Consider the following 16639-nt stretch of genomic DNA (forward strand, 5'->3'; position numbering starts at 1 on the left):
TGCCAAAAAGCATCACGCAGAAAAGCATCTACAGTTTTGTCAGATGCGGACACTGTTGGTATTTTAGTGCTAATGGCTTGTGTGCTGTGCATCTCCTTGCTTCTTGTAAAAATCATTAACCTGTGCTAGCATTTTGTAGGAGTTCATATTTCGGTCTGTGGTCTTGTATTTTCTTAGAACAAAATGCAGTGTGCCCATTTAAAGGGTGTTTATTATTTAAAAACAAAAGTAACAAGAGAAGCCTACGCCACTGGCAGAAACGTCTTTAAAAATTTATAACCAGCTACATACTATGTGCATGGAAGTAGTATCTTGGGATCACGGTGATGGACCAGGAATCATTTGAGCTAGGCAGTGCATAGACACAAAACACAGAAATGTCTCTGCCCATGTGATGCTAAACCTTCATCAGCTGCTCTGCTGGGTACAGATCTGTCTCCTCTAATCCAGCCTTCCTTCTATTCCCTTCTGCATTTCTTTTGGGGTTTATGTCTGCGTGTAACGCACTGTGAGAAGAGCTATTGTGAAGTTATTCCCTCGCCTAAGAAAAGTCCTCCAAGCTTTTCTGCAGCTGCAGAATTAATCACACATAATAATTGCATCCGTGCGTGATCATTATTATACCAGCAGCATATTAACCCCATTAAACAAATACAATAGCACTGATGCTGGAAAAGACAGGAGGGGAGAGAACAAGCTCTCAGGATTTCTGTGGGGAACAGGAGAAATTCTTGAAGCAAAGACTTGTCTGAAAACAAACATCTACCTCAGCCACAGGTAACAATACCAACAAGTACAGAAAATGCTCTCATAGGAAAATCAGAATCTTTAATTGAGGATCTTTAAATTAGGATCCTAGTTGCTGTGGGGTCAGAGTGCTTGAAAGCCATTAGTGGATTTTATTTTATCAGCTTATTTTTGAGGGAAGAAAAGTTATTATCCCTGTTACATTCCTGGAGAACTAAGGCACAGGTTAATTCCTTTAATTACTTCAAAGCAGACCAGGAAGCTGAATAAAGAAATTAACTTTTAACCTGCATATCTTGCTCTGAACAGGGAACTTGCTTGAGCTCCTAAAGCTTTGTGATTCATGTTCCCATGTCATCAGTAATAGAAGAGGGATCTGTGCCAGGGCAAGCTGGGGTGGATTCAGTCCTCCAGACATTGGATAACAGAGCAGTAGCTGTGCTGGGAAGTTTCTTGCTGCTGAGTACTTGCCAGTCAGTGACAGTAGAATTGTAGAAAACCACCTTTTGCATCTTCTTGTTGCCCATCCTTGAATATAGCTGGAGTAAGCCTGCAATAAGAACAGCTGAGAAAGCTTTGTTCTGGGTGGAAAAGATGAGGCCAGATGCAAGGAGCCCCAGGAGGATGTCTCAGTAATGAGCAGCTGGGCAGTGAGGTGGAAGAGGAAGTGTGGATGAGTGTAAGGTATTGCATGGGGACACAGGTGGAATTCAAATGTGATCTGGATGGGCTCAGAGCCACTTAGGAGTGAAATACTAGGCTTACCGTAAATAGCTGCAGGAAAATGTCAACTCGAGGGTCATCAATAGTAGTGAAAAAACACTCAAATTTAAGGTGGACAAAATGGAAAATTAATATTTGATTGTAAATATCCAGTCACTGGTGGAATGAATACCGTGTGCAGTTCTGTCTTCCTCTGTTCAAACAGAATATGGCAGAACTGAAAAGATATGGTGAGGAGCGCTGGAGACCATCAGGGGAATGGAACAGCTTCCAGTGAGCTGTAGCTGAATAGACTGTGCCTCCTACGATGCTACAACAAAGGGAGATGGGGGAGGATTCACAGAGGTCTCTAAGTGTCATTGAGAAAGTGAATTGACAACAGTAATTTGTTGTCTTCTCCTGGTACAATACCAAAGGACGGTGAAAGGAAGCGAGAAGGGAGCGGGTTCTGAAGAGGAGACAGCTCCTCCCTACGCTGTTGAATTCCTCACTACAGAATGTCATGGATGCTGGAAGCCTGCTTCAGTTCTGTGCAGCACAGGAGAAACTCGCAGAGAAGGTTCCACAGAGGATTGTTAAACACAAAGCCTCTGGCTCAGGAAGTTCTTGAGTCACAAATTGCTGGAGTTTCGAGAGTATTTGTGGGAGAACCAGCATATGCCATATTTTTATAGATTTACTGCTGTGTGTGGTACTGGGTACTGTTGGGTGGATGGACTGGCTGGGTACAACTCTTCCCACCACATGTGGGACCTGGGACAGATCAGACTTAGGAGAACTAGTGTCACAATCAAAACAAGTGAAAAATGGACTTTCAAGGAGCGACTGTGAGATTTTTACGGTGGATATTCCATAGTAATTAGACATCCAGGGACTGTGTGGCTATCCAGTAGTGTTTTCAATAGCTTTATGTTTCTAAAAGGCCTGTGAAAAGCATAGTCCATGATACAGTTGCTGCCTATATAAACAAAGACCTTTCTGAATCAAAGGACTGCATTTGAAGTGGATGTATGGTGATGCTCTCCCACTCCCACAGCTGTGAACAGGAAAAAAAACCCCACATATTTTTTCCCCTCCCAAAACAAGCAGAAGAAGAAAGCCATTTCTACCTGAGTGGAACAATCCTAATTCCAAATTTCAGCTGGAGCTGAATGTTTAGTGCAAATCTGCAGTGGCACTACCGAGCAGTGTTTGCAGGAGATCTGACGGCAGGCTGTGTAATCAAGGCACGCCAGTGGGCACTGCTGCTGGAGGTGCTCAAAGCTGGGCTTAAGCATCCTTACATCCTGCTGCTCCCGTTGCTGGGAAGGTGTGTATCCATGCTTCCTGACCTGCTCAGCTGTGCATCCCTGCTTCCTCTGCTAAAGTTCCAACCCCCCCTCTGAGGCAGCAGCAATGCGTTAATGTGGAAAAGAGTAGAAATGCCCTTATTAGAGGAGAGTCACGCTGTGCATCTGGAGAGGTGTCTGTGTTCTGCTTTAGCTGTGTCAGCCCGGACTGAAGCTGCACCTCCTCGGGGCTGGGGAGTGCAGGCAGGTGGTGAGCTGGCTCTGCAGCCTGACATGTGTCCCAGGAGAGGACTGGTGCTGTGAAATGGAGTGGCTGTGGGGTGGTGAGGCAGTAGAGGAGGATCACTGAGGAACTGAGCTCCAAGGTGCTCCGGAAGGAGCTTTCCTTCCTGAGAGACCTGTGCAGTTCCTTCCAGGGAGCCCTCATCTCTTGCCCCTCCTGCATGTCACTGATGCAATTCCCTCCCCTTGGGCCAAACAGTGCTTCCAGGGAGCAGCGCATTCCTTTCTGCTGCAGTTTAAATTAAAGGTGCTGCTGGTCTGTTCTCTGATGACTCACATGTTGTGAAGGTTGCCAGATCCCAGCCTCTCCCTTGTGAGAGAGCTGCCAGCCCCGGGAGAGGGAACCTGAGAAGGAGAGGCTTGGTGGAACAGGGAAAGGAAAGTTGGCTTCTCAGTAATGTAGTAGGCAGCTCTCAGCTCTTGTATGATTTACAGAGTAGGCCATAAACTGCCTTAATCCAGACTTTCATGACATGGGGTTGAGATCAAAAGTTTGGGTCTAATTCTCCTCCCTGCTATTTTACTGATCCAGCTGCAGTGAACCCAGTTCTGAGTGTGAATGTTCTGTGTTCTGCCCCACTGCTGGTTGAAAGGGGAGGCAAAGCCAGGGCTAATGGTCTTCTGGGCCTCAAACTGAGACCTCACATTGAGCTGCCTGTACAGAGCAGCACAGAGTCTAGCTCTGGGGCTGCTTCGCCAAGCAGTGCTGCCGTTTATTATGTAGGCTGGGAGCGTGGGCTTGCCAGCTGGGGGAAATTAAGCTCCAGGCCCAAGGCTTTCTTCTGCTGTGGCTGTTATTAGTCTGGATTGCAGCATGCTGACATGGTTATCCTGCTTTTAGAAATGAGCTAGCTTGCCTGGAGCGCGGGTGGGAAAGTCCGCGTGGCGCTGTGCGGTACCCTGCAGTCCACAGACGTGAGGGGTCAGGAGTCTTCAGTTGTTTACTTCCTTTCTAAATATAAATTCAAGCAGGGGGTTGGATGCTTTTGTATTTGCAGTGCTCTTGCTCACGGGTCAGCTTTACTAGTAACGGTGGTGCTTAGTGTAAGTGAAAGCAGAACACACGCTATGGTCCCTGCTCCAAAAACAGGAACGCATAAATTACAGTTGATTATTCCCCTGAGTTGTCATTATCAGTTAGTTGCCTCAGAAGAATCATGACAGAAATGGGTCATTAGAAGACTCCCAGAAAAACTGATTGCCTTTGCAGATGAGCTCTCGAGAGGTGTTTGATGGTTGGGGCAGTGTCGATGGAGACAGAGCAGTCTACATGAGGAGAGGTTTGCCCAGCCCTCTGGAGTAAGAAGATGCAGCACTAGCCCACAATGTGTCTGGCTTCTTGCAGCATTCCTTGATTTAGTACTTTTCACTCTGGTATTAAATGCAGAGGTGTTGATATTTTATGTATACATGTACGTTGTCCAGTCCACTCACACCAGAGAGGCAAGATGAGTTCACAGTAAAAATGCTCTGCAGCGAGAACTTCCGTTCCAAAACCTGTATGGAAAGGAGAGCCTGGTAGATGTGGTGCTAAAATTGATACTGGCAAAATTAGTCCTTGTTCTTGAATCTTCACAGACTTTTGTGTAACTGTGGGCAAGCTGCAGTCTCAGACACTCCCAGATATTAAGAAGTCTTGCTCTTCTTCATGTCAGTGAGATGGGTGCCTAAATAGAAGGTGAGCACTTAGACATTTTAAAGAATGTTGGCCCTAATCTCTCTTTTCCTTTTGTGCTTGATGGAGGTGGCACAAAAGTAAACACTCTGAAGAGCACAGAGTGCTGAGACACCACGATAATGAGGCCATTACTGAACCTGAGCATATAATTAGATGGAAAATGTTTGCCTTCATAATGAATAGATGCTCTTACACATACATTCCTCAGTAAATTGTCAAGTTCATCCTTGCTGTAGCTCCACTAATTTCACTGTGTAACTGGGGATGGGTTTTCTTTGGCAAAGTCAACAGCAGGGGAGAGCTTTTCATCCCAGAGGACCAGATTTCACCACAAGAAGAGCTGCGTTTTCTGATGAGACACGTAAAAAGATGCTGCAAAGAGCACAATGCAGGAGGGGAAAACTACAATCTTAAAATTTGTTTAGTGAAGCAGAATAACAGCTCAGCCTCGTATGTACCAACTCTGCAAAGCAAATTTCAGATGCTAAATAACCGATCCACACCTACTCTTTTATTTCTCTTCAGGCAAGCTTGATTCTTTTGGCTGGTAAAATACACCCAGTGGAATAAGTTTGAGGAGAATTAACAGCCTGGTTTAGTAGTCACTTGCACTGGTTTTGTGCCTGTGTTTTCCTGGGGGGGAATAGGGCTCCTGGTATTAGCTCTGCCTTGAGCACAGTCTCCTTCCAGATGATACAAGCAGAATCCCCACCTGCCTTGCTACTGTACAGACAGGGTCTTGGAGCAGAATTACGTAGAAATCTGAGGTGTATTAAAGAAAATCCAACTTTTCTGACTTTAGGTCATTAGTGGTATGCTGCTCATTTTTCCTCAAAGCCAGCTGTGTTACCCCTCACTTGCAAGATGTGACATCCCAGAGTTTATGACTGTAAGAAACTCATCCATTCATTGCCTGCAAAATTACCTGGGACATGCTAAAGCAGTCTCCTATGAGGCATTTTAGCTGTGGTGCTTGCTAAATCATCTGTAATGGTGTCACTGGCTGCTAGATCACTGCTGAATTATGCCATCTGCTTTTTTGATTATGAATTGGTTGGCTCCTTTGGGGACTGTTCAAATGTGTGTGCCTGCAGTGAGGTGTGATGAATCCCACCTGAGCTGCCACTACTGGTGAAAGTCAGAAGGAAGGATGACAGCAAGGTATACTAAAAGTGAAATCTAGACCTCCGTCCTTTCCCTGTCTTCTTAGAAAAAGAGATGCAGCCATGTGTGGGAGACCTTTCCTGAAAATAGCATAGGAAGGGAATCCTGGGTTGGATGTGAAGAGAAAGAAAAATTTTGAAGTTCAAACAGAGAATTGTACTAATTGTTTTATTTAAAAATCAGCCAGGCAGAGTTCTTCCAATATTTTGAAAATCCCTTCTCAGAAAAAAAAGAAAAAAAAAAAAAAAAAAAAAGAGATGAATACGTTAAAAAAAAACATAAAATCCTTACTTATCTTTATTTCCAGGGAGTTCCCTGCAGCCTAGACCAGCAGCCAGGACTTACACATGAGGAACGCTTCAGTGCACATTGTGGTGTGTCAGTGCCAAGCACAGTGACATCTCTACAAATACTGTAGGAGTTGTGTCTGCTTTCACGTTGAGACAAGCTGGAAGAGAGGGTCCTCTGCTGGACTTTGTGTTTCTGATGGGTCTGAAGCTGTTACAGATTTCAGTCCCTCAAGACTGAATATTAAGGTGGAAATTAGTCCACCTTTCAATAAAGCTTCTTTTTTTCTTTCCCAGGCACAATCAGGAAATCAAATCAAAGCTTTGCCTTTCTGTGTAACAAGCAGGTCCTTGCTGGCAAGAGCCTCTTCATTCCCAGTGTTATGCTGGGAGCCAAGCTGGCACCCCCAGCTAAGGACTGGGCTGAACTTTCCCCGCAGTAACTTGATAGCTGTACAGCTGTGCAGGCTCACAATTTGCTCCTTGATTGTCAGCCTCCTGACAGCTTTTTCAGTGGAACAGTTTGAGAGGAGCGGGAAGCCCTGCTTTGGAGACATGGAAGTGTTTTCACACCTGAAGTGTAATTTCACACCTTGTGTTGCTCAGTAGATAAGTGCGTAAAATAGCACATCAAACGGGAACAGAAGAGGATAGAAATGCTGCAGACAAGGGATGGAGGCTTGTTATTTATTTCCTATCTTCAGCACACTCTGAAATAATACTCACTTGCAGGAACCCAGGCACAGTTTACGAAGGGGTTAGCAGAGGACTTGTCTAGCCAAGCAATCTGTCACTGTCATGTGCAGAGCAAGGTGAAAATTTACACTGAGCTGGGTCTGTGGAGCACTGGGAGCTCTGACACCACACTATCAGCAAACACGTAACGGAGGAGAACTGATTAATACAGGGGGCAGCAGGAATTTAAAGAGTAGATTTACAGGAACACTAAATTGGACCATCCCTTCCTTGTATTTGCTAAGAATATTTACTCCTTGTATGGACTTAAATTGTAAATAAAATTGACCTTGAGTCCAGCAAAAAGGTAATATGAGAATTTGGATAAAACATGGAACTATCATGGGAGATCACATAATTTCACTATGTGTGCAGGTTTCTTTTCCTTCCTTTTCAAGACCCTATTTTTTTTTGGTATCTCAAAGAACAGATCATAGAGCGTGGAGGAGAGGCAAGGGCAGCCAAGGGAAACCTGGGTAAGACAGCCCCAATGAAGCTTGATTGTGAGGGAGAGGAAGGGAAGGTGAAGACACTGTTTGATGTGGAGATACTCATAGTTTTGGTTAGTCTTAGACAGGTTTGCTACGACTGGACACCAGACATCCTGTTCTTTCCAAGAGAGTGGGGCTGAAACATGCATCAGTTTTCTTTTCTCCCCAGCTGAATATGAGAAAATCCAAGAGGTGTTTTCATCTTCTGCTTCTCATCCCATGGATTTTGCCAAGGAGTGCAATCCAGCCCTCATCTTTTATTCACTGCAGACTAAGCTGCTCTACCTGGACAGTTTTCGGGGTGTTTTTTTGACTGCCTGGGGCTTTCATTTAGTCTGCCACCTGCACCAAACCTGTCATTTCCTCTTTTTTGTCTTAGACACCTACGGAAAGCTCTGCCTGCGCAACTCCGTGGGTCAGGAGATGTCTCGCTGCAAGACCTCCATCCGCCGGGGACAGCCCAACCCCGTCTACAAGGAAACTTTCATCTTCCAGGTCGCCCTCTTCCAGCTCTCTGATGTCACCCTGCTGATCTCCATCTACAACAGGCGCAGCATGAAGCGCAAGGAGATGATCGGCTGGATCTCCATGGGCCAGAACAGCAGCGGGGAGGAGGAGCAGAGCCACTGGCAGGAAATGAAGGAGTCGCAGGGGACGCAGGTCTGCAGGTGGCACATGCTGCTGGAGTCCTAGAGGTGACCAGGGCAGCCTGCAGATCCTGGGACAAAGGGCTGTCTCTCCTTGTTCTCTGCCAGCAGAAAACAGCTCTGGCAGGGCACACAGCTTTAACCTGCCTGCTCAGTGTCAGCAGCCATGGGTATCACAGGTGGCAAGGCCTGGGAAGCATGGTTAGTTCTTGCTTTTCCAGCTTGCCCTGCATTTTCTACATCCAGATAATTAGCCCTAGGGAGAAGCAGTGGGAATACCTGCAAAATCCTTTCCTTGGTCACTGTCTTGCTCATTTTGTCATAGGCTTAATCATCACAGACTGATTCCGAGGTGATGCTGTTTTCTTCTGGGGTAAACTCTCTCTTCTCTCTCTGTCCTTGTTTAAATTAATGACGTTTGCAAATATTCTTGCCACGCAGATAGCTCATAGAAAAGCTAACCTGCATGCAAATCATATCCTCTCCCTTTTATTATCATGTTTCTAAGTCCTAGAAATAAGCATTTGATACCACTGTAGACTGGATGATAAATTTTTCAGGCAGCATGAGAAAGCACTCTTGAATTCTCTGTCAACTTTTAAGTGCCTAGACATTACTACTGTTCTCCTGTACTAACAATTGATATAAGGACTAAATACTACTGGTATTTTTATTTAGGCACCCTGTGCACTTGTTAGCCTGCATTGCCATAGGTTTGCACAAGAGATAACAAGCATCAGATTTATATTGCATTATACAATGCATGTTTAGATGTTTACTTGAAGTTATGGCTTCTGTCATCACAAATACCAAAAAAGACCAGAACAAACTGCACATCCACCTTTGTGCCTGAATCACTCCTTTCTGCATCGTTTTGCCCATGTGTTAATGTGATTTTTAGAAGTGAGGTTCTTTCAGAAAAGCATTTGTGTGAGCATTACAGGGGAGGGCTTCAGATCCATGGTTTCTCTGGGATTCCGCAAAGCACTACTCAGTTTGCTGAGGGCTCTTCTTCAGATCTCCTGTGCTATCCTGTAATATCTCCTTGGGATAGAAGGGGACTCATTTTGGCATGCTGAGCAGTAGACAATGCCAGATCATGTCACCTAACGTTGGGAAAGAGCTCTCTTGCAGGCCAGGAATAGGATCCAGGTGCTCCTTCCAGAGGGGCTGCTGGCTATGCTGAACTAGCACTGGAGTAAAGGATTGTGTTCCCTGCCTCCAAGTGAAAGCAATGCAAGGAGCAGCCCTGCTGGATGAGGTGATGACACTGTCACCTGGTTACTTTTCAGACTACATTGTCCTTTTCCATTTTAATCTCTTTTCCTGTCTCTGTAAGCTGAAGTCATGGAGATGATGGATAGAGGACGTGTCTCAGTCTGCTGCTTGGCTAAGTGGTTGTTGTTGCAGTGATGTGTGTGACACAGAGGAGGATGTTCATCCTCAGTAGAATGTAGGCAGTGAGGTGCTGAGATCTCCAAATGCTATCAGCTGCCCAATCTCCCATTCTCCACACTCTCTGGGAGAGGACTGTCTTTTCTCCATTTCTGCTGATGACAGCAAGATACAGGAAATATTTTGCTGAAGAGGTTTGTCTGTAGTGAATCACACCATGGTTTGTTTTTGCCATTTACTGAGACCTGGCACCAAATTCTGCCTCCTCCTGCACCACAGCCACTTCCTTTACTTCAACGGTGCTGTGCAAATCTAACTAATGCAAATTTTGGCACTGGCTGTTTGACCAAATTGGTCCTTGGTGCTGGTTTTCGTCACATCCAGGCTAGACAGGCCCTGAGGGCAGTGCTGTGACACTCACAGGTTATCACTTGGTGTCACACAGAGGTTCTGTCTGTCCTCAGGAGGCAGACAGAACAATCTGCACAGAGAAGCACTTCTGGTACAGGTGATACAAGTTATTCTACAGACCATGCTTTTGTGTCTTCTTATCACCTGTCTGAGCATCATTTTTCCAGGGAGACTGGTGGGTATCCTATGCAGGAGGGTTCTCCTCCACTGTCTAGATAAGCTGGCATGTCTGCTTTGCACTACTGGGGCTTTGTAACACCAAGCAGGGTGTAACCCAAATGCAGCTCATCCAACAAGTACATTCTTGACTTCACTGCTAAAGCTGCTGTATTACCCATGCAAGAAAAAGTGAACATCTGAGTGGTAACAAACAGAATAGAATTTTATTTATCATACACTTTTCTCCTGGGAAAAATAAAAAAGTAGGGGAAACAGCCCAATTCAAAATGTGTGTTTGCTGATTCCAGTTGTTTTCCAATCTCTCCATCTTTTTTTTCCTGAACTGCATAAAATATATATGCAAGTGTTTATAACTAATTTTATTACCCGGAATGTGTGTGTATAATAAACTTACTGAGATTCTCTTCAGAACTTCTTGAACCTGCAAAGACTTGCTTATGCTTCGTTATAGCTAAGGGAAAAGTCTATGTTGGTAATATGTTTCCGCAGTGAACTGGAGACAACTCAGACTTATAACAGCATGATGAAAAAAATACTAATGAAAAAGATAATTTTAAAAAAGAATGAAGTACACTGGGTTTGGACTTCCATGCTGTTTTCACATTAAGGTCTTTTTCTGAAGATATGGCACTAAGGGAATTGAATTTTAATATATAATTTCAGTGTAGAGTATTTGGAGCCAGAGGAAAGCAAATGAAAACAGCTTGCTTAAAGTAAGTTAATATCTTAGCATGTGTTAAAACTTTGCTGTCCAAGGGAAGCAGGTTGCTGCATCCTTGCTGCAACATTTTACCCTTATATTTTACCAGAAAATTTTGGAGGGAGGGGGCAATGGGTGTGGAAGGGGAACCATTGGGTTTTTGAAGCTACTGCCAAAACTGTTGGCACATCCATGCCTTCAGAAGTGCGTTTGTGGGGTTCTTTATTTCCTAGTAAAGCAATGGAGAAATTTAAGAATCTTGGGGTGAACAAGGTGCTGGGGGTACTCGTGCTTGCTAGCTATATTTTGGGATTTTTGTTGCTTTTGTGGTTTGTTTTTCCTTCCACTATTGACAGTCTGAAATGAAGGCTTTGTCGCAGCTCTGGCATATTCCAAAGCTCCTGTAATTCTTCCCATTGACAGATTGAATTAATCATTGCTAATATTGATACAGGCTGGGCTTGTGCTCTTGGTCTTTCTTATGTAAACACCACTGCCCTTTCAGTCACTGCTTTAACCCCTTGTTTCCCTTGGAAGCAGCTGGCAAGGCTGAATTTCCAGGAAGTTTTCCATTCCTTGGGAATCCTGACTCTCACTTGACTCACAGGTGGCTGGGAGGCCCTGTGCTCCACTCACCTCTCCATGGGGATACTGATGCTCTCTGCTTCCGTGGGGTTCCAAGTGGGGAGAGGAGCTGTGGGAGGGCCATGGGGATTTCAGGGAGCAGGATAGGAATTGATAACCTGGTTCTGGGATGCCTGGGCACTTGCAGGTCTAGATTATGGATGTTTCCTAATGCACTCATGTTTTCTAAGATAATTCATTCCCTTTTGACACTTTTTTGTAATCCCTTTATAGTCCATTTGAATTTTCTTCTCTTAAAACAAAAAAAGCCTGAAAATCCACAAAACCATTGTGTGGAAAGGAATTAACTGCACTGGCATAGGCCCAGAGTAGTATGGGCAAGTGTCCTGGATACATCTCTGTATCTTGAACAGCATCGTTCAGCTGGTTGCAGTCTGCTCTTTCCTTGTTCTCTCCCCAGCCAGCATGCCCCTGTCCTGCCAAGCTCTCTGCTGCTATTTTATTTTTTCTTTTTTGCTGTTTATCGACAACAGAACAGAGTGATCTCACCGTGTTTATATTCTCCATAATAACGGTGCTCTTCAACCGATGCCCACAGAAATGAGCTCCTCTTTTAGCCCACTGAGCTGCAGCGATCGCTCGCTGCCCATTTGCAAAGGCTTTATCTGGATGATCTTCCACATCCTTTGATTTGTCTGGGTTCCCTTTTTACCAGTGTCTTTAATTAGCTGGACCCTGCTGTGGCCTGCTCATTCCTGTTGCTCTGCCTTGTCTGCCTTTCCCTTCAGGGGCAAAGTGGGTTGTGCAGATCCTGGGGTACGTGGACAATGCTTGGGTGTATTTTTAGCAGCTGCAGATCCTGAGGAGTTATTTGGTGCTTTACATAGCCGACTGATCTTCAGCCATGGATGTCGTTAGAAGTTCCTGGATGCACAGATCCAAAGGCTGCCAGCTGCTATTGATCATTTTCCCAGCATAAAGCCGAAGGTGGCAGCTTGGCAGAGGAGCAGGCATTTCCTCTGGTGGCAGTTCATTTTCCCCTTCAGCTGCAGCTGGCAGTGACCTTGGAGCTGGCGTGCCTGCAGAGCTTGCTTTCCGCTCCCATATTTATCATCATCTTTAATCTGTGTGATCACAGCTCTTCATCTCTCTGCCTCTCAGCTGCCTTCTGCCCTTCAGCATGAAAGGTGGACTGAAAGGCTGAGCAAAGAACATGGCTTCCTTCTTCATATTTTCCCTTCCCAGAGGGGTCATCTTAAAGTTGTGATGCTCCTGATCAAGACCTTGCCTCCCTGCTCTCTTGTCCACTTGTGGAGTTTGAGGTTGGGCTGTGACACTTCAGTATTTACAGAGTACTGACACCCATTCACCTCAGTGTGGACAAAGTCAATGACAGAAGAAACAACTGGTTCTTTATTTGCTTTCTCCTTTTTCTCATGGGCATTGTGTTCTGCAAAAGGACAACAGAGCCTGCAGGAATTAGTATGCAGGAACATCCGCTTTCCATTTAAAATGTACTAAGTGTGATGTTTGCAGCTATGGTTTGAGGGGAAAAAACAAAGCAGCCAGGTTTTGTAGAAAAGCTCACACTTTGAATGAGGCAGGTTTTTCCCTCCAGCATGTGATACCCCAACAAATACATTCTCATATCTCAGGAAGCTGTGCTGGCTCTGAGCTCATCTGCTTCTGTGATACAAGCAGCCAGAAGCTGACAGATCCTAAAGCTTGGAAAGGCATCCAAGATAATTCCACAGAGCTGGTTTGGGTGTTTATTTGGGATCTGGTGATGATTTAATAAGCTGTCATGCAAGAAATGAAAACCCCAAGCAGTGGTGGGAAGGTGGTGGCGAGGGAAAAAGGCAGGAGGGGAAGGCTCTTGGTGTGCTGCTGTAGAGCTGGGAATTTGCTCTCTCCCTACTCCAGAAAGCAGCACAGCCAGGCTGCAGTGGCATCAAGCCTCAGCTGAAACCCAGTTTCTCTGCATGACTCCTGAGCTCCAGATCTGCTGAAGGCATACAGCTTTTTTTCAGTGCAGAACGAGCTTGTGCCTTCCTGCAGCCTACGCTGTGGGCCCTAAGAAATGAATGTGTAAATATTTTGTCTCTCACAGCAGCCCAAGGTCATCTTTCTGGAACAGCAAACAGGCACAGAATCCAAAGAAGATCAGTCTGTCATATGAGTAAGGTTAGCATCTGCACTTACGAATGACAAAGGCTATTAATCCTCATGCTGTAATCCCCAAGCTGTTTGCCAGCTGGCAGCAGGAAGATGCTCCTGCTCAACCCACACAGCTATCCATGTTTTTTCACCTTTATAAAGCAGATATAGGTCAATACTGTAGCCTGAATAAAAAACTTGGTAGATACCATTCATCTCTTTTGGCATTATAATCCCTCTCCTCTCCACACAGACCCTCTATACAAATGAAGGGGTAAGAGGAGAACTCTGGGCTGGGCTCTCCCTGTGCTGCTCCCCCAAAACAGAAGGCTGAAGGGGACATTTTTTCCCCTCCACTGAGCTCCAAAGTTTGTCCTGGGAGGACAAATTTTGAGATGTCTCTGCAGAGCTGAACAACCTGAGCAAAGCTCTGTCACTAGACAAGTCATTACACCCAGAACAGGGAAAACCTAACTCATGCAGAAGGCAGACAAAATTCCAGTGATGGGACTTCTGATCCTAATCTGGGAACCTGCATAGGATTTGAATACTGCCCATCACAGGAGAATAAAACCCTGGATCCTCTGAGGTACCACTGATGGAGCAGAAGGAAGACTGCTGCTTGGCAGTGATGCAGGTAGGCTGTGATAGTCTATGCGATCTCACACACCAAAACCCTGTATGGTCACTGGGTTGAGGGAGCATTAGGCAGCTGGTGCTGGAAAAAGTTGGGGAAGAAACACAAAAGCCAGATGGGAGCTGTGAAAATCCATTCAGACCTGACTCGCTCATCTCCCGAGGAAATTGGAAAGCAAATTCTTTTGCTTTAACAGAAATCACAGCTGCTTGGGCAGCTGCAGGTGTGAGAAGCTAAGGATGTTTCCTCCTGGATTTTGTATTTCCTCTGGCTGTAGTGGGGGACATCAAATAGACACCAAATACTCTGGAGGTGTTTGTCCCCTGTAGTGTCATTCCCAGTGTGGGCTGATCTTACTGAGAAATAAGAGACAAAAAGCTGATATTGGCCATGGGTGAGGAACAAGGATTCAGGGTTCACACAAAAGCGGGATTCTTCCTGGCCCACAACCATTAATTAGCTGTGACCTCCAGGGAAGGCACTTCATTGTGCCAAATACTTCCCTTTCCCTTCATTTCTCAAGCTTAGGGTAACATTGCAAATTTCTCTCTTCATTAGCAACTAGGAAAAAATAATATAATTTTGTCAGCTTTCCTCATCCCTCTTGTGTCTCATTAACACTTTCTGGGTGCTTTTCCTCCACACTGTCTCCATCACTGCATCTCCCATCCTCTCATTAATATCTACAGCAGTCTGGTCCAAGGTAGGTCAGTGCCTGGTAGCAATATTTTATGTTCGTGGTGCTCAGGATAAAACCTGTCCTCCAATCCCTTGCTGTCACTACGTGGCACTTCAAGCACAAGTTTTCCAATTAATCTGGTACCACATCTCTCCTCTGCTGGCATTGCCATGGTTTGTGTCTTGCTGGGCTGTATTCTCAGCTGTAACTTCATTGACTTTTTCCCAGCAGAGAGTTTTGTTTGTCAAGAAGAGTAAATGAAGTAATCATTTGGTAGACTTAGCATTTAAATACTGCGTGACATTTATATGTGTGTGTATATATAAAAATGTTTTTTATGGCACAGTGCCACGGGGCATTTGCATGAAGCACATCTCAATGTATATTTGGCTGTTGATTTAAATATACGGTATGTAATAAATTATTTTTAGTGTGTATTGACTTCTTTCTATATTAGAACAATATACCATCTCTGACAGGGTTTTGTTGTCTCTCTGTTGTGGGCACAGCTGGACACTGTAGACACTGAGTTGTGTCCTTGTCATGTTTCCTCCTTGTGCTCCATGATGTGGGAGTCGTTCCCCTCAGGAGCTTTGTGGGTGGACAGACATCACTCCTGAGGTTTGTTGCCACAGGACAGTGCTGTAAGGCTCCTACTGCACCTCCCTCCTGGTGTTTAGTAGAATCATCTGCCTTTAATCTTTCTCCTTTCTCTGCTGTCATCTCCTCAGCACAGAGAGCTGGTTGGCATTTGGAGTGATTCAGCCCCGTGGCTGAGGGAGCACCTGGATCAATGGAGATCTCAGCTCCCCTTTCCCAGCCTGAGATCACAGGATCACAAAATGGTTTGAGTTGGAAGGGAAATTAAAGACCATCTCATTCCAACCCCCTGCCATGTGCAACCTCCCACTAGACCAGGTTGCTCAGGGCCCCATCCAACCTGGCCTTGAACACTTCCAGGGATGAGCATCCACAAATTCTCAGGCCAAGCACAAAATTTATCTATAAATTTTTTACCTTAAAAAATAACAGTACAGACAAATGAATAAAAATGCCAGGTCCGTGACTTCTGTTGGTGCAAAAGAAAGGCTTCTAGAGCTTGCATTTATTGTTGAATTATTTTTATGATAAATAAATCTATAAAGGGAGAACTGTTTGTACTGTGAAGGTTATAAGAAACAAATTCATGTGTCCTATTCACTTTTGTAAAGTTCAAAGATTTGCATTAAAAACTGTACCTTGAATCTAAATAAATTATTGGTATTGACTGGTGAGAGGCCACTGGGATGGTGTGAGCACTGTTTCACTTGCTGGGTATGTGGTTGAAAGAGATATCTGAAGTGCAAAACTGTGACAAAAAGATGAAAAGTACAAGGAAAAGATGTTTGGATATTCAACTGGAAGAACTGATATGGGTTTATTCTTAGCTTTTCATGTAGCTGACAATGAAACATTTTTATTCTACTTAAGTGCTAACGTGCATGATCATACAATATATTGCCTCTTGCTAATTATATGCTGCGTTAGGAATACTAATGTCTGATGATATCTGACTGGAAAAAAAAAAGATTAGCATTAAATCCAGCTTCTGCAGAATTCTGGGCTGAAACTACCCCTGCACACGCACAACTGTCCACACCTTAGAAACAGTCTTATTTTGTTATGGAGAATAGACCTGTTACAGGTCTTTATCAATAAAATAGAAGCAGATGGCTCATGTAGACATGCAAACCCAACGTATCTTCCTTTTTGTTCTGGCTGTGGCAGAACAGAGTGAATATGCATCTAGGAGAGGGGGATGTGTTTTGTTCAGAACAGGGATGCAGGTGCCTGCTGCATAATGCAGGACTGG

General features: G+C 44.7%; 1 protein-coding gene across 7 annotated transcripts in view; it reads left to right on the forward strand.

The window, feature by feature from the left end:
* Positions 1–16518, forward strand: part of SYT16 (synaptotagmin 16) — a 103602-nt gene extending 87084 nt beyond the window's left edge. For all 7 annotated transcript variants that reach the window (XM_048307086.1, XM_048307085.1, XM_048307083.1 and 4 more), the window contains one exon: positions 7776–16518. In XM_048307086.1, coding sequence (XP_048163043.1) covers positions 7776–8089 — 314 coding nt within the window. In that variant the 3' untranslated portion in view covers positions 8090–16518. The remainder of the gene's footprint in view (positions 1–7775) is intronic.
* The last annotated feature ends 121 nt before the right edge of the window (positions 16519–16639 follow it).

The sequence above is a fragment of the Corvus hawaiiensis genome, chromosome 6 (genome assembly GCF_020740725.1).
Source record: "Corvus hawaiiensis isolate bCorHaw1 chromosome 6, bCorHaw1.pri.cur, whole genome shotgun sequence".
Lineage (NCBI taxonomy): Eukaryota > Metazoa > Chordata > Aves > Passeriformes > Corvidae > Corvus > Corvus hawaiiensis.